We start from the raw sequence: 24,973 nt of genomic DNA on the forward strand, positions 1-24,973 counted from the left end.
CCCTGACAGAGAATCAAACCAGCGACCTCCCAGTGCATGGGTCAACGCTCAACCACTGAACCACAGCAGCCTGGCAGTCTCTCTACCTCTTTATCTTGGAATATCAAGAGGTATAAAACAGGTTTGGGTTACAGATTATGAGAAATAAAATCTGAGACTAAGTGCAGTACAATCAAATGGCGTCCTCCACAGTTCAAAGTTAACTCGATAATCCCTGCTTTACTTTTACAAAAGCATTCCTTTACTAGGGTATTGATCGCGACCACCACTTAACTCACCCAATCCTACCACTTCACCAAGCTCCCAAAGCCTCACTAGACTCCTCCCACTCCTGCACACACTGTTCCAGCCTCCCATAGACCTTTGGTCAGATCTCCCACTGTACTCATCAAACAGGTCTAGTGCCTCGAGTGCCCATGTCATTCCAATCACACCTCCCAGGCGTGGACAGAGTAGACCCTCAGCAATTACGCTGGAATCCATTTTCTCCTAAAACTTGGAAGGCAGTCTGGTGCTGAACTCAAAAACTGTAAAATGCTCAATCCGCAAAAATGAATTTAGCAATGGGTTAGGCATTAAGGCATTTCGGTGTTGTTTCAATGTCCTTGACGTCCCATTATTCTTCCAACAAATAATTTTCCAGCTCTAGTATGCTCTAAACTAGGACGAGGAGGCCTCGAAAGAGACCTTCCGGGCTATAACCGCTTCGGAGGACCGGAGGAAGGTTCACTCCCCCAGCCCCTGCGCCTCTCCACCTCTCGACTGCCGCGCTGTAGGCCCGCGGCCGCCTGTCCCCGCCCAGGCGCTGGCCCGGCGCGGGAAGGGGCGGGCTCGCCAGCCCTTCGGCACACCCGATTGGCCAGGCCTTGAGACTCACGTGCTTGTGTGAGGCTGGGGCTGAAATTGATCAGCCCTCGGGCAAAGTGCCCCCAGGGGTGTGGCCTGCAGGGAAGTGGGGCGGAGTGTCGGGAGGGACGCTGCTTCCGGGACGGAGCCCGCCCCCAAGTGTGCCAGGACAGGCTCGAGTGCTTGATAGCAGTGGCGGGAACGTAGACCCGCAGCTCTTGGGAGGTAAGGTAAGCGGGGACCGGGACTTGGGGAGATGGCGGACTTGGAGGGGGAGGCTGTGGCGCCAAGAGTCCCGCGTCCCCCGGCCCAGATTGTGCTGTGCTTCTGAAGCGCTGGCAGTGCACAGGGAACCGTCCTGTAGGGCCGGTGTTTAGGCTCTTAGAGGTTGATTGCCCTGCTACAGCCGGGGCTGGGGTCTTCGCGGGGCCGTAGCCCGTGCGGGTCTGTGTCCGGGCTCCGCATCTCCTCTCTGGGGTTCACTCCCTTGGATACCGCTGGAGCAGCCTCTCGATAAGGGCAGAGCACGAGGTACCATCGCCGATGTGGGAGGGAGGTGGAAATAATAAAAACTGTTTTGTGCTAGACTTGTATGTACGTACTTGACTGCATTGGCCCATTATAACAGCCCATTGAGGGCGGTCCAAGTCCTCATTTACCACATAAGGGCAACGAAAGTCACACAGCTGGAAAGTGGCAACTAGGATTTGAATCCATGTGTACAGACTCCAAAATCCACACACTTAACTGTCATGCTGCCAGCTGCAGCCAGGTCAAGAGTCACTGGTCTGCTTCTCTCCCCCACCCCCTTCACCCATAGCTCTCCACAGCCCAACTCTGCTGTGGGCTTTGAAACCTATACTTAAAGTATCAAGGAGTAATACTGGGCATTGTGAACTGTGCTGCTGGAGACCTGAATTCTGTCTTGCATGATCTTGGGCCAGTGTCTGTCCTTTGAGCCCGGTTTCACCATCATTTTCATGATATAATCAATAAGCTTTACTGACACTCTTAGCCAAGATGTTTTAGGAGTCTGTGGACTTGGCAAATTCTCGTCATAGCTCCAAACAGCTAAGCGCAGAGGAAACTGGGCTCTTCAAAGCTCTAGGTCAAGGCCCAGGTCTCATTCTTCTCTTTAATTCCTGTATGGAGCACTGGGACAGGCCTAGAGTAGACTTTCAGGAAATGTGAGTTAAATAAACAAGTTGGTCCCTTTTCAGAACTGCGGAACAGCTGCTGTCCTGGGTCCCTCTGGGGCTTTGGATATTTCAGTCCTGGCTGCCTTCTACCTAGCTGGCCCTCCTGACTGCCTCCTCCACAGCTAGTGGCAGAGCCTGCCAGAGCTGGCAGCAGCTCCCCAAACCTCTGGCCAAGACCGTAACCTCTGGAATCCTGAGCTGAGCACAACGTGGGGGATTCAGACCCTGCCGCTGTTTCTCAGCCCCTCCTAGTAGCAGCTCTCAGGGCCCAACTTAGCTTACTCCCAGGTTGGGGAGGTTGACTTCTAAGGAAAGAGATACCTTTACAATCGGTCTCAAAAGCTACTTATCCCCAGTGTCCCCTCTTCCATGAAGCCATCCTTGACTCCCAGGTAACACAGGTCCCTCCCACAGTACCCTGTCCACTCCTCGATTGTAGCATCTGTGTAGTGATTATTTCTCCTTCCCCACGCATGCTGCTGGAAGGCAGGGATCCCCCCACCTCGGGTGTCTTGGAAGGCCCTGTTGCCCACACAGGTTGGAGTGAAAATTCTCCCTTCTGGGTGTGGTGCAGAAGGCACAGCTGTGATGTCACGCCAGGAGATCTAGTTCCAACTCAGTTCTGTTTCTGATATAAAAGTAATTACCTGTTTACTGTGCGGCTAGGCACGTACCTCTTCATTATCTCTAATCTTTGCCACCTTCCCAGTTTGATTAACTCCCATTTTCTGGTTTACAAAATGAAGATTCTGAAAGCCCAGTAACCTTTCAGAGTCACACAATGAGCACAGACCAGACCAGGGGCTCTTTGACCCTGAGATGTAGTTTTTTCTGGACTACACTATATTGTTTGCCTTCCAGCTAAAGCAACCTGTTCCTTTTTTGTTTTTTAATCCTCACTCGAGTATATTTTTCCACTGAATTTTTTTTCTAGATAGAATGGGAAGAAGGGAGAGAGAGAGAGGTCGATGTGAGAGAGACACATCAATTGGTTCCAGGGCCAGGGATGGAACCCGCAACCTAGGTACATGCCCTTGAACGGTAATCAAACCTGTGACTCTGGTCCAAGAACTGACGCTCTGACTACTGAGCCAAACAGGCCAGGGCTAAGCTAACCTGTTCGAATGTGGCTGAGCGTAGGTGCTGGGGCCCATGGTGACTTGCTCTTGACTTGCAGTGACGTGTCAGGACTTAAACATGCCTTGCAGGCTCCCTTGACTTGGGAGAAGTACCCTCCCAAGCGTATGAAAATCTCCCAATCTTTGAGGGACATTTTGCAAAGCCAGACCTCTGCCTGGCTTTGGCTCTACAAACAGAGATGCAACTCTGTTGCTGAGGGGTGTTTTTTGTACCCACAGATAGTGATTTAGCACCTGTTGGAACAGAATGACCGTGTGCTGCAGGCACTGGCACTGGACTAGAAGTCAGGAGATCCATGGTCAAGCCCAACTCTGTACCTAACTAATTCACTATGTGATGTCAGACAAATCCTGTTGCCTCTCTGCACCCAGTTTTCCACATCAGAATGTAAGAGATAAACAGGATTGGTGATTTTCAACTCAATTTTTTTTATTACCAACACCCATTTCTCAAATCAAATCTCTCGGAACCTTAAAATTAAAAAATAAATAAATAACAGATTAAAGTGGAACTACCCTAGTGAGGCCTCCCCCTCGCCACTCTCAACCTCCTCCCCAGTCTCCCACCCCCAGTCTCCTTGGGATGAAATTTGGACTACAAAGCTCCAAGGCAGCCCTGCCCTGTCACTTCTGATAAACAGAAGGCATTTGCTTCCCCAGCTAAAGTAGAAGTGAGGTTGAGGCCAGTGGAATGCAGCTTTGGATTCCAGAAGCTGGGAGCCTTCTGCAAAGATTGCTGTCTGAGAAGTGAGTCAGAGATGTATGTAGACCCTGCTTCAGAATCTGATTTGATTCCAGAATGACATTGAGCAAGTCACTTAACCTTTGACCCTCCATTCCCTTATCCCAAAAAGTTAGAATGATTCTTGTTGCCTTGTTTTCTCATCTCTCCAGCCACCAAAACAAAGATAGTAGAAGCAGAGAGTGCCTACTGAATCAAGTGTTTACCAGGACTATTAGATAAAACCCTGAACTCATTGCCTATAACAAATTCAAATTCTGGTTCAGTTACTAACGGTGTAGTCTTGGGCACGTCACTTAACCTCTCTGAGCTAGGCTAATAATCCCTGGCAGACCTGAGAGCAAAATCTTGCACAAAATGGGTACTTAGGACTTTGTAACTGCTGAGTGATTGCTCATTTGGGGGTTGGGACATTGTTGGGGAGGCCTGGCTTCTGTGTCAGATGATATGGCTGGCTCAAGGGTCGGGTAGCAGGGTGGGTCCCTGTGTCGCCCTTGATAAACACAACCCTGACCAGGAGGAGGATTGATAAAAAGGGGCCTGTGAGACTGGGGAGAAAGACAACATCCACGTACTAAAGGACTCCCCAGACCCGGGAGTGTGTAACCTCGGATAAGTCCCTGTCTCTCTCTGGGCCCTGAGGTCCCATTCACACAAGGACAGATGAGTGGCTCTTGGCTCCCCACCCCCCCCCACTTGGCTACTGAGTGTTCCCCCAGGCACCTTGTCTGAAGGTGGAGTAGGGGTACATCGACCACCAATCTGTAAAGGTACCTTAAGATGGAAAAATAAGCAGGCAAGTTTATTGAATATAACAGAATTTATTACAGGGTAATCACTTACAGGAAGATTGGGTCGGAGCAGAAGAGACAACCCCACCGTCGGCACAGATTAGTTTCCACTGCTAGACAGTTACCACAATAAATGCTTTATAGTATAGCTGAACTACTAATGATTGACAGCACGAAGGGACAAAGAATGCAGTGAGCGCGGAACCGTACCTCCTGGTGGTCTTTTGATGGATAACTGCTTAGAATTAATGCCAACACCTCGTTTGGTATTTATCTCGGTTGCTACGCCATTCAGGAATCTTTATGGTTACACTGTGTGAGCTTACAGGACGCAGCTAATCATTAACTGTGAGACTTTGGTGCTGGCTGAGACTAGTTAGGTCAGAGCTCTCAGCATGGAGAAACAAAAGCAGAGATGCAAAGATGAAGTCAGCTTTGTTCACATCAACATCTGTACACACCTCCAAAAGGATGTGTCTGAAAGTAAGCTCTCTACCTCCTCTCCAAGGTCTGCTCCCCTGTCCTCTTCCTGCCTTGTTCCTATCTCCGTTGCCCTTCAGGTCAGACAGCTCAGTGTCCACCCCAAGAGACTGCCTGTGGTCACTTTATGAAGGCCCTTTCTTCTCCACCCCTCTGACCCCTCAGCCTCTGTGCTCCTCAGCTTTCCACCGGCTGTGTTTGGGCTATAAGAATTTTCTTCCTAAAGCCAGGCTCCCGTCAGGCCACTCCCCCCGCCCCCTGGTCAGAAACCTTCCCTGTCCTCAAACTGGCCCCCTCTCGTCCCCTCCCCTCCATACACACATGGCTCGATTGCCTCCTTAGGTCGTGACAATAGTCATCCCTCCTTCCCCACCTTTACTCCTTTCTTCCCTTCCTGGGAGAATGTTCTCCTCTTTCCCTCTGACTAGCTGAACCCACACATCCTGCAAAACCAAGTCCTCATCTTCTTTCAGCAAGCTTCATCTGACCTCCAGATTCACACTGGAACTCAGTTCTTTTACGGCAGGCTCCACCTCTCTGAGATACACCCAGGCAGCCCTACCTCCCAGGACTGTAGTGCCAGCTCGATGGCAAAGCATGTGTACAGGAGCCCAGCGTGGCCTGGCAGACAGTAGGTGCTCAAGAAACAGGCGATAATGCCTCAGCTTCCTTCCGTCTTACATCCCTTATTTGACACATTGCCTGGTATTTCATGTAATTAATATTTACTATGTGGCAGAGTATGTGGGGAAGGCAAAAAAATGAACTCACTGTGAACCCTGCCCTGCAGAAGCTCTGTCTACTGGGACAAGATAAGATAAGTCCGCAAAGACCTGCTATATAAGAGAAGGTGTGATCTGGGCAAGAAGAGAGCTTCGTGGGCCAGGGAAGGAGGGAGAGCCTTGTGGACAACCAGGTAGGATTTGGGGCTGGAGAAGCTGAGTGGGCACAAGCCTTCTGGATAAAGGGAATGGAGTGAACAGAGCCAGAAGCTGGCCACGTGCACCTTGTGCTGGGGGAGCAGCAGGAGACTGTGTCTGGCAGAGACAACATCAGTGGCCAGACTACAGGGTGTGTGTGTCTGTCAGGCGTGGTGCTGTTTAATCCTCTTAGTGTGTGTCCTTCCTGACAAGAAGTCCATGTATGAAGGGGTTTACTGTGTGCTTTTCTCTAAAGGTAGAATTACAGGGGATTTTTCTCCTTTGGCTTATGTAAAATTTCTGCCAAGTACATGGACCTTTTTCATGGAATAAACAAAGTATACATGTTCGCTAGATCCGTGCCCCTCATACTTATTTCCAATCCAACCCAGATTGATTTTTTTATTTAAAAAAATGAATTACTAGAAAAATGTTATTTAAAAAGAAAAAGAGAGGTCATATAAATACAAGCCCAAATTTTAGATTATCCGGTTCAGGTTGCTATGAGGATTTCTTGAGGCCTACTTTCATCTCTCTGCTGACCCTGCAGACCAGCAGGGATCAGCGAACCACGCTCAGGGCAACGCTGGGGTGGAGAGCAGGAGAGGCAGGAATCCGGAAGAGCTCAGGGGGTACATGAACACCTCCTGCGAACAGGGACCGTGTCTCATGTTCCTCCCATTGCCCCCACATAGCTGAGTTCCGAGCCCATTCCCCAGGAGCCCTCAGTTCCAACCAGCTGGCTGCCCTGCGCCCTCACTGCTCACCATGCAGCCCCAGTCTGTTCTGCACAGCGGCTACTTCCACCCCCTGCTTCGGACCTGGCAGACCGTCACCACCACCCTCAGTGCCTCCAACCTCATCTACCCCATCTTTGTCACGTGAGTCCCCAGAATGAGCCAGGTCTCTGATCCGCAGGGTGTGGGCGGGCGGGCGGGCGTGTGTGTGGCCAGAGCAGGCATCTGTTGCAGGTGATAAAGTGAGCCGTCAGCTTGGAGCTCAAGGTATTGGAAGTGGCTTACTGGGTTAAGGACACCTGTCTTAACCTATTAACTGAGTGGGACGTATTTACACATCCTAGCGAAAGATATATGCTGTGTAATTAAAAACAGAATTCCCCGGTTAACAGGTTAAGAACAAAACAAACCTTGAAAAGACCTTGATCCTCCCATTTGAAAAATAAGAATAACCCTTACCTGCCATCCTGAGCTTTTGCAATAGGACAGAAGCTGAGACGGTATTCTATAGATTGTAAAGTGCTATGTACATGTAAGAGGTGGCAGTTGTGATTATTAATAATAGCAACAGCTGACATTTATTGAGTACCTACTGTGTACCAGGTACTATGCTAAGCATCTACATCTATTATCTTTCAGTCCTAACAACATCCATGTGAGGAAAGTATGGATATCATCCCCTAGATTGTCATCTCCACAAGGGCAGGGATTTTTGCCTGTTTTGTTCATTGTTATACTATACAGAGCCTAGAACAGTACCTGGCACGTAATAATAAGTGCTCAATAAATGTTTGTTGTATGAATGAATGAATGAATCCACCCAGGATACAGATGAAAGGTCTGAGGCTCAAAGAAATGGTACAGCTTGGCCAAGGTCACTCTGACTTCAGAGTCCAAATTCTTAACCACTGACTGCTTCCTATGATTACTTATCTTTTAGTACAGTGCTCTTGTTGTCACTGCTATTCTTGTTCCTATTATTATTTCAGGCCCTGGGCTTGGCCAGGCAGGGGAACCAGACACTGGACCCTGTCCTCTTCCCACCGTTTGCACTTCCATATTCCTTCCCAGCTCCCCAACCACCCCCTCAGTCAGCCCTCATCACTGGCCCATCCCACAGTTCCACAGCTACCAACCCGTAGCCCACGCCCACTCTTGCAGGGATGTTCCTGATGATGTACAGCCTATTGCCAGCCTTCCAGGAGTGGCCAGGTAGGAGACGCGGGGGGCGGGGGCAGGGGGATGATGGAGGGAGAGATTTTACAGATGGAGGTGCTGGGAAGCAGAAGCAGACCCAGCATGTAGAAGAGCCAGAGTATGACTTCAGCTCCGTAGAGAAGGGTTCTGTCAGGGTCAAAGTTGTTCCGCAGCAGAAGAGGCAGCCTTGTAGAGTAACGGGCTACCCATCACTAGAGGCATCATAGCACAGTCTTGGGGCGGAGAGCTTCACTTCCCATGGGAGTTCAAGAAAAGAACCTCAGAGGGGACTTCCACAGCTGCATCGCATAGTTCTGCCACTTGGGGCCTCAGCTTTCCCATATGTTTGGTGGGTTCTTTCCTGCCCCACCCTGTACCATGGGGCTGAAACCCTCCTGGTACTATGTGCAACGTGGCTCTTCACAGAGGCACAGTGTGGCAGGGTGGGGAGGACCCTATCCCGGGCCCGCCTCACTTGGGCCCCTCCATGCAGGTATGGGGTGAACCGGCTAGAAGAGATGCTGAGGCCCCTGGTGGAAGAGGGCCTGCGCTGTGTCCTGGTCTTTGGTGTCCCCAGCAGAGTTCCCAAGGTGAGGAGTTGGGGGAGGTATAGGAGGGGAGGGGAGGGTGTGGTTGGGTGAAGGTGAGCGGAGGTTCCACACTGACCACACGCTCATTCAGGCCGTGTGCTGGCCCTGGGACCACAGGTGAATGCACATGGGCCCTGTTATTAAGACAACACCCATCCCCTGGCCGGTTTGGCTCAGCAGTTAGCTCATTGTCCCGAGGACTGAAGGGTCATGGGTTCAATTCCTGGTCAAGGGCACGTACCTGGTTTGCAGGTTCAATTGCCAGCCCCAGTCAGGGTCGTGCAGGAGGCAACCAATCAATGTGTTTCTCTCTATATCCCCTCTCCCTCCCTACCTCCCACCCTCCCATTCTCCCTCTTTTCCACTTTATCTAAAAATCAATGGAGAACTATTCGTGGGTGACAATTAAAAAAAAAGACAGCACCCATGTAGGGTCAAGAAGTTAAATATAATACGACCATGACACCCGGAAAGGGCAAGTCAAGTCTCGTCCGCAAAACAGGGACAGTCCTCACCGTGCCTCCTCGTCCAGAGGCTGTGATGATGCTGAAAGGAAGGGGCTGGGGCTGTACTCTGAGAGCCATTGTGCCTCCTGAAGGCTTCATGGGACAGACACACTGCTTGGTCCTTCCCTTGCCACTAGGACGAGCAGGGCTCCGCAGCTGACTCCGAGGACTCCCCGGCTGTGGAGGCGATTCGTCTGTTGCGCAAGACCTTCCCTGGCCTCCTGGTGGCATGCGACGTCTGCCTGTGCCCCTATACCTCCCATGGTCACTGCGGTGAGTTCCCTGCCTCCACCATCCCTGCTGCCACCTGCATTCCCACTGCCCCCTTCTCCCCACGGTGGGAAAGGCCAGGGCTCACGCCTCCTGGCCGTCTGGCACGCAGGGCTCCTGAGTAAGAATGGGACTTTCCAGGCCGAGGAGAGCCGCCAGCGGCTGGCAGAGGTGGCTCTGGCCTATGCCAAGGCAGGTGAGTGAGCCACCAACAGGGATGGGGGCCTCTGGGTCAGGGAGGGGGCAGAGTAGACAGGAGGACCCCGGAGTTCTGAAGGCTGCCCTCTGTCCCTCAGGATGTCAGGTGGTAGCCCCCTCGGACATGATGGATGGACGCGTGGAAGCCATCAAGGAGGCTCTGATGGCACATGGATTTGGCAACAGGGTAGGGGCAGGGAGTGTGGGGAGGGGTGTGGAATAGGGCGAGAGAGCCCTGCCCCCACATCTGCCAGGAGTCCCAGCACTGAAGACAGACTGGGCAAGGTCTTTGGGATCTGTCTCAACCTCTGCTCCTGAGATGGGGACGGCAGGGCCCAGAGCTCCAGCGGGACTGGAACGCAGGCACTCCACTTCCCAGCCTAGGCCCCTCTCCTGCCATGTGACCCTGGGCCTCTGGGCAGAGCTGACTGAGCCTCAGCCCCCGTTGTCTCTCACAGGTGTCAGTGATGAGCTACAGTGCCAAATTTGCTTCCTGTTTCTATGGACCTTTCCGGTAAGTGGGGACAGGCAAGGGTCCGCAGGAAAATCCCTGCCACGTTAGCCCAGAGCGGCAGCCACCCGAATGCCTGTGCTTCTCAGGGAGGCAGCTCAGTCAAGCCCAGCGTTTGGAGACCGCCGCTGCTACCAGCTGCCGCCCGGAGCACGAGGCCTGGCCCTGCGGGCAGTGGTGAGTGAGCAGAGCTTGAGCCCCAGCCACCTGCCCCCTCGCCCTGGGCTCCAGGCACTGCCACACCACATCTCGTCCCTTAGGACCGGGATGTCCGGGAAGGAGCCGACATGCTCATGGTGAAGCCAGGAACGCCCTACCTGGACATTGTGCGGGCGGTGAAGGACAAGGTGAGCGCAGAGCAGGGACAGGGGGGGCTCAGGGAGATGAGAGAGTGTGTTCACAGCTCTGGGACTCGAGGTTGAGGGACTGCAGGATTTCCGAGTGAGAGGCAATCTGCCCTGACTGGGAACCCTCCCCTCCCTGCCCCTCCTGGGAACCACCAGTAGGCAGAAGCCTCAAGAAGGCTCTGCTCTAACAGTTTCCTAATGGGCTCGGCTGTCACCAGCCGTGACCCAGGACTTGGGCTCAAGGTTGTCACATGGTGGGCAGGGAACAAGAGACACCCCCGGGGGTACACCCACCCTCCACTTCTGCTTACTGCTGCTTCTCTGCAGCATCCTGAGCTCCCCCTCGCTGTGTACCATGTTTCTGGAGAGTTTGCCATGCTGTGGCACGGAGCCCAGGCCGGGGCATTTGATCTCAAGGCTGCTGTACTGGAGGCCATGACCGCCTTCCGCAGAGCAGGTAAGCAGGTGGGCGGGGTTTTGTCTATGACAGGGATAAGATACCTGATGCATGGCTGTCATATGGATTAAATAAGATGATATGTGTAAGCGGCATGTCACTCCATAAATGGGAGCTGGTATCGTGGGTGTGGCACACAGTGTGGGAAAGAAACTTACAGCTTCTCTCTTTCCCGACTGTGCATTTTGTACATCGGCACACTGAAGTCCAGAAAGAGAACATGACTTCTCCACAGTCATGCAGTGTACAGAGAGAGCTAGAACTGACCAGAGCTGGGCTCAGGCTTACGTTGTGTCGCCCACTGACTGTGCCTCTTCCTAGTGGCCTTCTTCCTCCACTGGCCCTCATCTCCCAGGTGTGCCCAGAGCTGATGCCCTGCCCCTCCCCTGTTCCCTGTTTCTCTCCCACAAAGGTGCCGACATCATCATCACCTACTACACACCTCAGCTACTGCAGTGGCTGAAGGAGTGATGGACAGAGTGTGCACGGCCCAAGAACTAGACCTTGACAAAGGTCCCGGGGCCTTGGAGAAGTGAAAACAAAAGTAGATGCTGCTTTTACAACTATGCCCTTGTGCCCTCTCCCTGCTCACATGCTGGCAGGTGCCCAGCAGTTCCAGATTGTTTCTGCCAGCTTGCCAAATCTTACCACTCTTAGCCACATCTTCATGGGCTCAGCCAAGCTTCTCCACCCTCCCCTGGGTCAGCCCTGAGGCTGCCTCTACCTCCCCAGCTCCTTCCTCTGGTGTGGCTGCAGCTCGAGAGCTCCCAGGAACACAGCTGGACCGTGGCTCCTCGGAAGTTCCGGGAAGCCTGAGGCTCTGGCAGCATTGCTGGGCGCTCGGATGAAGCCTAAGTTGACATGTCCAGGTTCAAAGTTGAGATTTGCTGCGATCCCACTGGAAGTCAGTTCCCACAAGGGCCAGTGGTGGCTGAGATCTGCCCTACTCTGAGCCATAAACCCAGGAAATAATGACTCGTTAACAAGCAGAAACCTTGCCTGGGGATCAAAATTCAGAAGCAAAGAGAAAGTTCCTGGTCGTGGAGATGCCACCATCGAAAAGGCTTTTTAGTAAAGAGATGTCTTTTTGAGAGTTGTGCTCTGTGCCCAGGCAAGGTGCTGGGAACTGAGGATCTAGCCGGACAGACCTCAGCTTGTCTCTCTGTAAGGAAGCTCTACAAAGAGAATGGGAGAGACAAACAACAAGAAAACAGACAAATGAAGCAGTTACAAATTATAATGTGTGCCTTAAAAGAAAGAGGGTCTGAGACAGAATAACAGATGAGGGTGGGGCAGCTCCCTGAAGTCAAAGGAGGGTCCTTACAGAGAGTAGAGGGAAGCACACCAGAAGCCACCGGAGTGACACCAAGTGTGCAAGGATCCTGCAGTGAGGAGCTTGGCAGCACCGCGGGATTCAGGGTGCAGGGGAGACCAGGTGACAGGACTGGAGATTAGAGAGGTAGATCGGCACCTTCTATGAAACTTGGGATGTATTTTGCATCTGATACAAAGACAGCTAAAGGCCAGGCCGGGGTGTGACTCAGTGGACTGAGTGCCATCCTATATCTGAGAGGTCCCGGTTCTATTCCTGGTCCGGGTTGTGGGCTCGGTCCCTAGTAGGGAGCATGCAGGAAGCAGCCAATTGATGTTTCTCTTTCACATCTCTGTTGCTCTCTCTCTCCTCATTCCTCTCTCTCTAAAAAATCAAGAGAAAAATATTAAAAAATACAACTGAAGGATCCTAACCAGGTATGTATGGTCCACTTTCCCACATTCTACTGGTATGGGGAAAATGGGGGGTTGTGAGAAAACAAGCCTGGTTAGAAGGCTACTGCAGACCCCAGGGAGCAATGGTGGTGGCCCGCACCACAGTGGTAACATGGAGATAGGAGGAAGCAAATGTATTCAGGATACATTTTAGAGAAAGAACTAGCAGATTTGCCAATACTTTAAATCCGGGGCGGGGGCGGGGGCGAGGGTCAGCTCTCAAGGGTGAGGCATCGGGAAGAAAGAAGGATGCCTCCATGGGTTTCAGGCTTGAGAAACTGGATACTGGTTTCAGTTTTCTGAAACCAACATGACGCAATGTTTCCCCTAGTGAAAGTTAAGGCCCAACTAAGGAGAGGTGTTTGCAAGTCCACCTGCCTGTCTGCAAAGTGACAGGGCCTCCCAACTCCAGGCCCGTGGTACTTCAGTTTGGACTGTAAAGCAGTTCCGCCCGTTTTAAAATCTAGAATTATACACTCTGCAGCTCCTGCAGTCAGACCGGTCTCCTCCACCTCTAGGTAATGTCCCCCAGAGCTGTGGCCGCCTCACTAAAGACTTGACCTCAGCCTGTGGGTAGTGGCCAGCCAAACTCAGGGTTTGAAGAGTCACAAAGCTTCACCGTGCAGGGAGCCTGAGCCTGATTTACCCTCCTATGGATCTGATACACTCATTGGAGATGAGCCATCAATGGCTCAGTGCCTTAGGGGTTAGACTGCACCAGAACAATAGACCACCTTGGATTTGTGCCTACTGACTCCAGGCCCCTGGCCTCTGAGCTCATTTCTAGTTAAAATGATTGCTGTTTTAAAAAAGGTTCTTCAAGGCCATCGCAAACTCATCATCACCAATCAAATACGGGGCCTGGCCCTGGCCAGTTCGGCTCTGGTTAGAGTGTCAGCCTGCGGACTGAAGGGTCTCAGGTTTGATCTCCTGCCCCGGTCATGCAGGAGGACACCAAGCGATGTGTCTCTCTCACATGGCCCTTTCTCTCCCTCCCTCCCTTCCACTCTCTAAAAATCAATGGAAAAGATACTTGGGTGAGGATTAACCAAAAAAGAAAAAGATATACAGGGCCTGGCCGTGTTCTAGGCACAGAAGACAGTAGACAGACACTGCCCTTTTGAACAAGCAGTCCATAGAAAGCACATAACTGTCCAGACCCCACGCCCACCTCCACACACACACAAGGGGCAACATTAAGTGGAATGGGTCTCCCTGGGAACCAGGGTCACCAGTGGCTATGAAGGCAGTCACCAGGAACAGACCTGGGTTGAAAGATCAGAAAATGCTTCCCTGAGGGACTGACATTTAAGCCTAGTCTGAAGGGTGAACTACTGTGGGTGGTGGCAGGAACCGCACCTGGTGTTAGACCGGTGGGTTCAGCAATCTTGGTACTTGAGTTGTGGCTAAGAAAGATTTCAGAGCCAAGACTCAGACTATTAGAGAATGTTTATTTATAAAATCACAGAGAGGGAAGAAGAAATTTGTAGAAGAAATGGGCCTTGGAAACAAGTTATAGAGGCAAAGGAAGGGCCCTTGGAGCTTAGAAATGAGGAAGGCAAAGATGATATGCTTGGGGGGGGAGGCATGGTCCCATTTTAAAGGTGGAGATTTTAGGGAAGGTCCCAGGGGAAGATCTCTATAGACTGTTCAGCAGCTTTTCAGGTGTGTCCTTTCAGCATCAGGGTCTCCAGTGATTGACTGGTCAGCACCAGGGCAGGGGATCACTATTCAATGCAGCTGACCCTGTGGGGACACAAGTTCTCCCTCATGGCACAGAAGGCTGACGAGGTCTCAGAGCTTTTGTACCAGGGGTTCCCGTTGCCTGGAAATGATTTTTCCCAAAATCTGTATGGCTATCTCCTGTTCTTGCTAAGATCTTGGCTTAAGTGTCAGTTTCTCAAGGCAACCTCTCCTGACACCCAAAGTCATTCCCCAGTCTCCCTGGTTTAGTCAGGATTCAAGTTCCGTGGCTATAACAAAAGCCAAACTAATGATAGCTTAAGATGGAAGCTTTCTGAGCAGTCCAGAGCTGTGTCAGCACGTGGTGTGGGAGGCCTTGGCTCCTGCCTCGTCTGTCATCCTCAACACGTCTCCCCTTCTAGCCCATGGTCAAAGATGGTGGGTCCAGTTCCACCATCAGGTCCTCTCCAGCCACCAGGAAGAAGAGAAGGGCAATTGGAGGGCATGGCCCCACTTTATGGGCACATCACTTCCGTGCACATGTCCTTGTCTGTACTCTGTCATGTGGCCACACCCAGTTAAAGAAGTGAAGCTGGAAAACAGGCAGTCAGGTACTCAGCTAAACTCGGGGGTTCAACACTAAGGAAGGTGGAGAGAATGGATATTGGGGCCAATGGCCATTCCCATCACAGAGTGTCTTGAAATCACAGAAACAGTGGTCAGAATAGCCAAGAGGCCCTTAGAGATGGGAGTCAGACCCAGAAAGCGGCTTCATTCCAAATAGACACAAGCCATGGGGATGGGAAGACATAAACCACAGAACTTATATGCATGTACGCATAACCAATGGACATGGACAACAAAGCCGGGGACAGGATGGGGGGGTGCCGATGGGGTATAAAAAGGAGAAAAATCTTTAACAAAAATAAAATTAAAAAAACAAATAGACACAAGCCAGGGACAGACCACTGCTGGGATTCAGGTCTCCTATCTCCAAGCCCAGTGCTCAACACAGGGGAAGGGGTTGCAAAGGAATGGGGTGAGGGAGGGACTTTAGCTTTTTATGTATTATCTTTGCTAAAACTTAATTTTTATACCACGTGTGATATGTATCTACCAAGGATATATTCATGTATTATTTGTATAAATAAATAAAAATTTGGCCGATACATCTATGAAATGGTGTTATCTTCATTAGGCAACAGAGAAATTCAAATTAAAACTACAATGAGGCCCTGGCTGGTTTTGCTCAGCAGTTAGAGCATCTGTCCAAGGACTGGAGGGTCTCAGGGGATTCCTGGTCAGGGGCACATACCTGGCTTGCAGGTTTGATCCCCACCCTGGTTGGGGTCGTGCGGAAGGCAACCACACAATGTGTCTCACATGATGTTTCTCTCTCTCTTTCTCCCTCCCTCCCTTCTACTCTAAAAAATTAATGCAAAATTATCCTCACCTAAGGATTAACAACAAAAAACTCACAGTGAGATGGCACCATACGTCCATCAGAATGTTGAAAACTGTTGAGAACATAGAGCAACTGGAATCCTCAGATATTACTGCTACAACCACTTCAGAAAGCTGGCCCCATCTACTGAAGCTGAACATATCCTTACTGTCTAGTGATTTCACATCTAGGAATTTGCCCAACAGAAATGTGTCCATATGTCCGCTATGAGACATATTTGAGAATGTTCATAGCAACATTTTCTAATATCTGTAGGAACAGAAAACTGGAGCTAACCCAAATGTCTACCAACAGTAAAATGTAGTATAGTCATACAATGGAATATTACACGTATGAGAACAAATGACCTACACACAGCAACATGAATCAATCTTACAAATAAAATTTTGAACGAAGAAGACAAGAGAGTGCATGTTGTATTCCATTTGTATACAATTCAAAAACAAATACATATGGAGTTAGAAGTCAGGATAATGGTTGAAAGGATTAGTAATGTTTTACATGTTCATAGGGCCCCTAGTATTAGCCTTCTTATTATTGCTTTTCGGACCCTGACTCTTGCACCTGATTACTAGGTTTGTACAAAATCGACTGCAAATTTTAGTCAACCAGACAGTTGGACAATTTGTTACCTGTCAAAGGTAAAAGTTTGCAAAAGGCACAAACTGGAAATTGTGTTGCTGGCAGGACCTTGGCTCAGCCTTTAGTTGAGTATGAATAAGGTTTATCTTGATTACCCGCAAGGCAATGGACAATCCAGCAGAAGTCAGCCCTACTGCAAGGTGGACAATGGGCCAGATAAAGTACATCAGCAGGAACTGCGGGAAGCTAAAAATAGGGTATATAACCGACACCCCAACTCTAATTCGCGGCTGACCCCTTCTTGGCTCAGCCTGCCTGCACCCAGGCGCATGCAATAAAGCCATTTTGCTCTACTTTGGCCTTGTGTTGTGGATGTGGTCTCGCACAGGCTCAGTCCTTTTAGTGGTTACCCTTTGGAGGGGTAAGAGACTGGAAGAGGACAGGGGCTCCAGGGTTCTGGAAATGTCCTTTTTCTTGGTCTGGGCGTTTGTTGCATAGATACTGTCAATTTGTTGAACATATCTCTGGTCCCTTATGCATGATATATTTTAATAAAATTAACTGTAAAAATAAGTGGATGAAAATGTAAAAGTAAAAAGACTGACATGCCTGAGTTTACTTAGTGATTTCAATGTGAGAATCTCAAGGAAAGAGCCCTCATGTAAGAAACTTGTTTTCTCAAAGAGAAACAACCAGCATCCAATGTAGTGGCATGACAGGTGTCTCCAGGAGCTATCACCAGGCCAAGACACACAGGACAGATCAAGGAATAAAAAACTCTGAGGATTTCTGTCATCTGACTTAGGGAGGACACTTCACCCATTAAGTGTACCCATTTTTTTTTTTTAACTTTTCTTTTTATCCTCACCCAAGGACATTTTTCCATTTTTTGTTCAGATAGAGTGGGAGGGAGAGAGAGAGAGAAACACTGATGTGAAAGGGACACATTGAGTGGCTGCCTCCCGCACGACCCAACCAGGGCCAAAGACAAACTACAACCGAGATACGTGCCCTTAGCGGGAACCGAACCAGGATGTCTCAGAACCGCAGGCCGGCGCTCTAACTGCTGAGCCAAACCGGCCAGGGCTAAGTGTACCCATTTTTGAACTGGCAAACCAGATGCCTGTTTCAGAACAGCAGGCTTGTGTTTTATTGGCTTTCCTGGGACAGACAAGTCTCCTTCTTCTCTGCTGAAAAGGTTAAGAATAAGGCAGAACCTTAGCGGACAGTTAAATAAACAACATTTCAGGGCCACAATTCCAAGGGGCATATTCACAGGGGTTATAATGGAAATGCCCCCCTCACGTAATGGGTGCCCTGGGCTGAAATAGTTATGTAACTGAACAAAACACTCCTGGCTCAGAAGACTCAATGATCTCAACAGAAAATACAGTCGTCCCTCGCCACTTCGCGCTTCGACTTTCTCGGCTTCACTCTATCACAGTTTTTTAAAATATATTCATTAAAAAGTTGATGGAGACAGTACAAATGATACAGCGTGCGCTCAGTTGTCTGAGTAAATTCTACACCCCTGTATTACAATTACAATGAAAATTACTGGACATATGGACTGTAGGCCTATGTACTCGAGCACCCCAGGACTCCTTCAACGCCAGGTGCAACCGCTAGTCTGGAACAAATTAACCACAATAAACGAGGGACGACTGTAATCATCTACTTCTCAAAGAGCTTTTCCACGTGTTCTCATTTGTCCTGATGTAAACACGTTCTCTTTATATATGGAGAAACAGGTTCCATGGGCAAAGTTAAATTATCTTGGAAATGCACTTATGAGCTAACCTGCATTTCAGTTGCAAGTTTGTCCAGTTCCCCCATTTTGCATATTATAAGATTGAGGCCCAGAGAGAAAAATAATTTAATGGAGTGCACACAGGGTCAGGCAGCAGAGCTGGGAGCAGAACCTAAGGGGATGGGTCTCAGGTGATCCTGAGAAGTAGACAATCTCAGACATTGTTGCTTCTGTGAAATCCCATCACCCTTCCTACTCCCACTTCTGGGAATCATGCTTGTGACATCTCAGTTTTGCTGGCAAGTCCCCGGTCAGGTTCCAGTGGGGCCCAGGGTCTGTGAGTCTGTACTGTGTATTCCCTCCTGGGCCTGAGCCCAGTGCGGGTGAGGCGGTTCAGAATGACGTGAACCTCAGACCACTTGCAATACAGGAGAAATTATTGTTTAAAAAAAAAAAGAAAGTAAGTAAGAAAAGGAAAAGAGGGGAGTAAGGAAGAAAGAAAATATGCATATTTGTGTGCTCCTAGAAAAATGTGTAGGAGCCGTGGCCGGTTTGGCTCAGCGGTTAGAGCATCGGCCTGCAGTCCGGAGAGACCCGGGTTCGGTTCCCGCTAAGGGCACGTACCTTGGTTGCAGTTTGTCCCCGGCCTTGGTTCGTTGTGTGGGTGGCAACCACTCAATGTGTCCCTTTCACGTTGATGTTTATCTGTCTCTCTGCCTCCCACGCTATCTGAACAAAAAATGGAAAAAAATGTCCTCAGGTGAGAAAAAAGAAAAATGTCTAGGAGACTGGACTGGGAGCGGTAGACACACAATATACAGACTATGTATTGTCGAACTGTACACCACTAATGATTGCCCTGACCTCTATAGCAGCTCATCTCGTCCCCCCAACAAATCCCCCCCTCACAGCTCTGCTCATCAGCCCTTTTCCTCCCTTAACGGGTCCAAAAAGCGGCGCCGAAAGAATGTAGCTTTTTTTGAGAATGCAGTTTTTTTCTTCTTTTCTTTCTTCACCTATAGAAGCAAAAAACAATGAAAACTCGGGGCTGGGGATTTGGAAGATGATCCCTCCCCCACTCAGTCCGTCCGGCCAGGGCCCAAATCCTCCTCTTCCCTGGGAGTCAGCCCGATCCCCTCCCAGAGTGTTCCGACCCAGGGGAGGCGGAGGGACTGGGAGGGAAAGGGACTGCGGAGACAGCGCAGAAAGTGGGGAGAGGACGGGGAAGGCGAAGCAGGGGCGCGCAGAGAGGCGGGAGGGTGCAAGGTGACAGTGAGATGCGGGCAGGGAGGCGGAAGGGCATGAGATGGGGATCCTAGAGGGGTGTGGGGTCTTTCGAAGGGGTGCAGAGGGGACCTAGGAGCACTGTGAGGACGGTGACAGAGGGCACCGTGTGGAGGGAGGTGAAGGTGCGGAGGGCGCGCAGAGAGGGTGCTGGTGGAGCAGGGCAAGGAGGGAAGAGGAGGACAGGTTGGTGGGGAGAGAGGGAGGAGCCCGAGGTGGGGCAGGAGGAGGGGCAAAGCCGTCTGGGATAAATAGTCCAAGAGAGCTTGGTCTGGCACTGGTAGAGGATCTGCGCACCTCTCCCAGCCAGCAAGGGCTGCTGTTTCCATCCTGACCTCTGGTGAGTCCTGGGCCCGAGGATGCTCTCCCAGCCGTCGGAGCGCGCTGGAGTTAAAAGTGGGACTCAGATTGAGGCTGCAGCCGTGACCACCGTCCCTAAGACCCTCTCGCCCCAGGTCACCACGGAGACCGCAGCTGTAGAGGTCTAGCTCTAAAGGCTGGCTTAGCCGGACTTTGCTACCACCCAGCCCCAGAGATGGGGAGGAAGGGTGACCAGTTCATGCCTGTGGCCCAGTCCCCTCTCCGCCTTCCAGAAATGGAAAATGCTGGGGGTTGAGAGCCAGAGCCTTTTGTTCTCCTCTTAGATGTGGCCAGTGACTCCTTAAGTGACTTTGGATGAGTTCAACTCCTCACTGGGCCTTCATCTCCCCTCCCACCTGCAAAGTGAGAGGGGTCTTTGGGTGGGTCTTTCTAAGATTCAAACAGACCAACTTCCTTTTTTTTTTTAATCCTCACCCGAGGACATTTTTGCATTTATCTTCAGATAGAGCGGGAGGGAGAGAGGGAGGAAGAGAGAAAGAAACATCCATGTGAGAGAGACACATCGAGTGGTTGCCACCCACACGAACCCAACGGGGCCAGGATCAAACTGCAACAGAGGTACGTGCCCTTAGCAGGAACTGAACCCGGGTCTTTCTGATCTGCGGACTGAGGCTCTAACCTCTGAGCCAAACCTGCCAAGGCAAGGGTGGGTGTGTGCCTGTGTGTGTGTGTGTGTTTTAATTCAAGATTGTCTAAGCAGTGAAAAGGAGCAATGGCTATAGAGTCTAGAAGTTTGGGTTCTAGTCCTGGCTATGCTGCTGACTCACTGTGATCTTAGGTAAGTGTCTGTTCCTCTCTGGCTCACTCTTCCCTGCTGAGCGGCCACAAGTTGTGGCAGATGATCTGCAAGGACCCTTGTGCCTTTGGCATGGCTAACAATAGGAATAGTAATTGTTTCCTTACCTTGACCTACAAAGCCCTGCCTGAACTGGCCCCTATCTACCCCAAATACCAGAATCCTTGCCCTCCCTCAGGACCTTTGCATTTGCTGTTTCCAGTGCCAGGAACACTTAACCACCTCTCTTTCCTGCAGAGTTGTTCTTTAGATCCTCCACTGAAACTTCCCTTGCCTAGGAGGTTCCCTGACAAATACTAGATTGGGTCCTTGGATTTGTAACCTCATGATTTATGCTGTAATCATTAAGCTTAAGTGTTTGTGTAGTTCTTTGTCTAATATATGCATACCCTATTATTCTAATATCTGTATATTCAGTATACTGTGTTATTTATTTATTTTTAAATTTTTCTTTCTTTTTTGATTTTAGAGAGAGACAGGAAAGGAGAGGGAGAGGGAGATAGAAACATCAATGAGGGAGAATATTGATGGGCCGCCTCCTGCATGCCCCCCACTGGGGATTTGGTCCACAAACTGGGCATGTGCCCTGACTGGGATTCGAACTGGCAACCTCTAGGTGCGTGGGTCAATGCTCAACCACTGAGCCACACTGGTCAGGCTGTATACCCTATTATTTAATGCCTGTCAATGCCATGAAGACTAGAACCTTGTCCTGTTCCCAGCACCTAGCTCATAACTGGTGTTCAGAAATTTGTTGTGCAGGGAAGAAATAATCTCATTTAATCCAACAATCTTGTGAGGTTGGGTCCTTGCATTCTTAAACATGAGGAGACAGGACTTCAGAGAGAGACACTTTCCGGGTCACACACTGAGTTGGCAGCATCAGAATTTGAACCCAGTCTGTATGACTCTAAAGCCTGAACTTTCACTGTACTTGCTCTTTCGTTCCAGGATCTTCTGCTGTGAAACATTAACCAAGTGCCAGAAATTCTGACCGAGGAGGCCTGGAAAGAGACAACCATTAGGTTGTGGAGGTGTGTCTCGTCCAACTCGTTTCTTCTTGGCCCTTGGAACCTAAGGTAGACCTGGAGTAGACTCGGCCTCCTGCTGCGGATCCATGGCTCACCGGCTTCAGATACGGCTGCTGACATGGGACGTGAATGACACACTGCTCAAGCTTCACCACTCCATGGGAGAGGAATATGCCTCCACAGCCCAGACTTATGGGCTGGAGGTGGAGGCCCCAGTCCTGGAGCAAGCCTTCTGGCAGGTGTTCCCGGCTCAAAACCGCAACTTCCCCAACTATGGCCTGAGCCATGGCCTCACCACCCGCCAGTGGTGGCAGGATGTGGTCCTGCAGACCTTCCACCTGGCGGGTGTTCGGGATGCCCAGGCTGTGGCCCCCATCGCTGACCAGCTGTACGAAAGCTTCATCAGCCCCGGCACCTGGCAGTTGTTGGAGGGAGCTCAGGACACCCTGCAGGAGTGCCGAAAACGAGGTCTGAGGCAGGCAGTGATCTCTAACTTTGACCACCGGCTAGAGGAAGTCCTGGTGGGTCTTGGTCTGCGGGAACATTTCGACTTTGTGCTGACCTCTGAGGCTAGTGGCTGGTGCAAGCCAGACCCTCGCATTTTCCACAAGGCCTTGCAGCTAGCTCATGTAGAACCGGCAGTGGTAGCCCATATCGGGGACAGTTACCACCATGATTATAAGGGGGCACGGGCTGTAGGCATGCACAGCTTTCTAGTGGTTGGTCCAGGGCCTTTGGACCCTGTGGTCAAAGATTCTGTACCCCAAGAACATATTCTCCCCTCACTGCCCCATCTCCTACCTGCCCTTGACCGCCTGGAGGCCTCGCTCACAGGGCTGTGAGTCTGGTGAGGGAAGTGGCTGGGCCCAACAAACACTGCAGACAGGGAGCCCTTTCCTTCCCAAGATCTGGCCTTTACCCCTCCCTGCAGCCTCCGTGATGCCTTCTGACTATAGAGCAGAGTGTGAGGCTTTCAGCCCTGCCCCACTAACCAGTCCTGGTCTGAGACGGTTCATTCATCACGCCTGGGTCCCTTTCGCACAATCCCCTCACCTCCAACAAGGTTCACTAAGGGCCCAACTAGCTTCCAAACCAGGTACTTTGAAACTTTGCTTTACCAGCAGGGCTTTTGATCTTATGTGGAACCCCAATATGCAAAATAGGAGAAAAGGAGAGACTGCTAGGGTTGAAGCAGAGGTTCTGGGGCCCCTCATTCAGGCCCTGAAACCTCTATAATTCCCTTCACCCCACAAACCTTGAGGTCAGAGTTGAGTTGGAAAATCAGGGTGCTGCCCCACCCGTATGGCTCAGTGGATTGAATTTCGTCCCATGGTCTGAGAGATCCCAGTTTGATTCCCGGTCAGGGCACATGCCAGGGTTGTAGTCTCGATTCCCAGTACGTGGCATGCAGGAGGCAGCTGTTGGATGTTTCCCCTTCACATGGATGTTTTTATCTCTCTCTTACTTCCTCTCTCTCTCTCTAAAAAATCAATAAAAATCTATTAAACAGAAAATCGGTGTGCTACGTTGTGCTTAAGTTTATGTCTCCTATGACCACATAATCTAAACAGGAGATTTTAGACAAGGAATACTATCATTGCAGTCATGAGAAGAAACTTGATTTTCCCTCCCCTCTGTTAGATACTCCGGTATCTAGTCCTTTATATGCATGTAGAACCCTCACAGCCATCTTTGGCCATAGGTAGTGTGACTTCCACTTTACAAGGGATTCAGAGGTAAAATAGCCTGCCTGAGGTCACAGCTAGAACATGAAGGAGCCAGAATTCCAATTTAGGCATGCCTGACTCCAAAGTCCATTGGCTTCACCACTAGGTTGCAAGTAGAGAGGGATCCATGTCACATGAGACATAGTGCATTGGAGCTCCTGGAAGATAGGAAGGTGTCCTAAAGGATGTCAGTCTTGAAAGACACCTGTCATGGGGGTTAGTGTGGGGTAGGAAAGTGCAGGGAACAGGGACAAGTCCGAGGCGGCAGAGGTTTAAGTGTGGGGAGAATCACTGGAGATTGAAGAAGTAGGTTGGGTTTTTTAATTGCAAGTCTCTTCCTGCCTCTCCCTTCTTCACATATCCACTTGGTATTTACCTCTGGGCTCAAGCAAGTGCCAAGCACAGGGCACACCACGGATCAAAAGCACGTAGAGAGGAAAATGCACGTTATGTTCTGGTGCCAACAGCCAGGGAGGGCTCTGGCGTGGACCCTGAACTGGGACTGGCATTTAGATAGGCAAGAAGACAGGGTATTCCTACCAGCAGGCCCATGAACTGTGGACATGTATACTATGGAGTTGAGTAAAGGCTTGGGGAGTGTGGCATTAAAAGCCTTTGGGTGCCATGTAGAAAAATGTTTTGTTTTTTTTCAATCCTCGCCTGACAATATTTTTCTATTTATCTCCAGACAGAGTGGGAGGTACAGGGAGGGAGAGAAAGAGAGAAACATCGACATGGGAGGGACACATTGACTGGTTGCCTCCCATACAACTCCAACCAGGTCCAGGGATGAACTGCAACCAAGGTACATGCCCTTGACCAAAGAGGAACTCATGACTCATTGGTCCACAGATCAAAGTTCTACCCCTGAGCCAAACAGACCAGGGAATACGGATGAGGGTGAGGACATCAAATTCCCAGTAAACACTTTTCTAAGATTTGAGCTGGCCCTTGAGAGGGTCTACCCAATTACCAACAAAGAACATGGGAGGAATTTTTCAGTCTTTTAAAACCTTTAATAATGTACATGTTCTCTAAGGCTGGCTCTTACCCCTTCAGCTCCTTCTGGCTCCAGGCTCTCACCCCAGGTCTCCACATTATGTCAAAGGGGCCACCATGTGGGGTACTCATCAGCTGCAGCTGGGGGAAAAGTTCATCCCTGTCACCCCGGTGGGCACAGGCTGGAGGTGAGCCGCCAGGTACAAGGCACAGCTGCTGATGGGTGTGTTGCAGTCAGGGTACCTGGAGATAGGATTTTCTGTCTTCTGGGTGGCCAGGTAGGATCTGGGGAGGAGGACAGAGCCCCCCAGGCCAGAGCCCTCTGACCAGGAGCAGCCTGGCAGGAGTTCTAAACCCCTTCCAGGTTGTCCTTGTGTGCTAGAAAAATATTTTCGCTGTGTCGTGTCATGCAAAGGGCTGAGAAGCACTGAATGAGATGAAAGACTTCAGCCACAGGCTTTGCTGCCACAGAAGCACTTCTCCATGCTCAGAGCTGGGGGGTGGGGCTGAAAGGCAGTGCTTCTCCAGGGGTCTAGCACGTGCACCCGCCCCCGCCTATCCATCCACCCACCCACTCA

At 50.6% G+C, this 24,973-nt stretch overlaps 2 protein-coding genes across 5 annotated transcripts; both read left to right on the forward strand.

Moving 5' to 3' along the window:
* The first annotated feature begins 961 nt into the window (after positions 1–961).
* Positions 962–12,563, forward strand: ALAD (aminolevulinate dehydratase). 4 transcript variants are annotated; one of them, XM_036260435.1, is made up of 12 exons: positions 962–1,071; positions 5,988–6,113; positions 6,813–6,998; positions 8,016–8,066; positions 8,545–8,641; positions 9,285–9,420; positions 9,530–9,613; positions 9,714–9,802; positions 10,074–10,129; positions 10,216–10,303; positions 10,387–10,473; positions 10,801–11,335. In XM_036260435.1, exons 3-12 carry the CDS (start codon positions 6,886–6,888, stop codon positions 10,999–11,001), a joined length of 1,002 nt encoding a protein of 333 aa, XP_036116328.1. In that variant the 5' UTR covers positions 962–1,071; positions 5,988–6,113; positions 6,813–6,885; the 3' UTR covers positions 11,002–11,335. The 4 variants fall into 4 exon arrangements, with proteins under 4 accessions (XP_036116328.1, XP_036116326.1, XP_036116330.1 ...); XM_036260433.1 differs by having other exon boundaries at positions 968–1,076; XM_036260437.1 differs by lacking the exon at positions 962–1,071 and adding an exon at positions 11,343–12,563 and having other exon boundaries at positions 10,801–10,930.
* Positions 12,564–21,599: 9,036 nt separating this feature from the next.
* HDHD3 (haloacid dehalogenase like hydrolase domain containing 3) lies at positions 21,600–22,868 on the forward strand. Its single transcript, XM_036261411.1, has one exon. The coding sequence runs from the start codon at positions 21,756–21,758 to the stop codon at positions 22,509–22,511; it is 756 nt and encodes a 251-aa protein (XP_036117304.1). The 5' UTR covers positions 21,600–21,755; the 3' UTR covers positions 22,512–22,868.
* Positions 22,869–24,973: the final 2,105 nt, after the last annotated feature.

Source organism: Molossus molossus, unplaced genomic scaffold (genome assembly GCF_014108415.1).
Source record: "Molossus molossus isolate mMolMol1 unplaced genomic scaffold, mMolMol1.p scaffold_m16_p_14, whole genome shotgun sequence".
In the NCBI taxonomy this organism is placed as follows: Eukaryota; Metazoa; Chordata; class Mammalia; order Chiroptera; family Molossidae; genus Molossus; species Molossus molossus.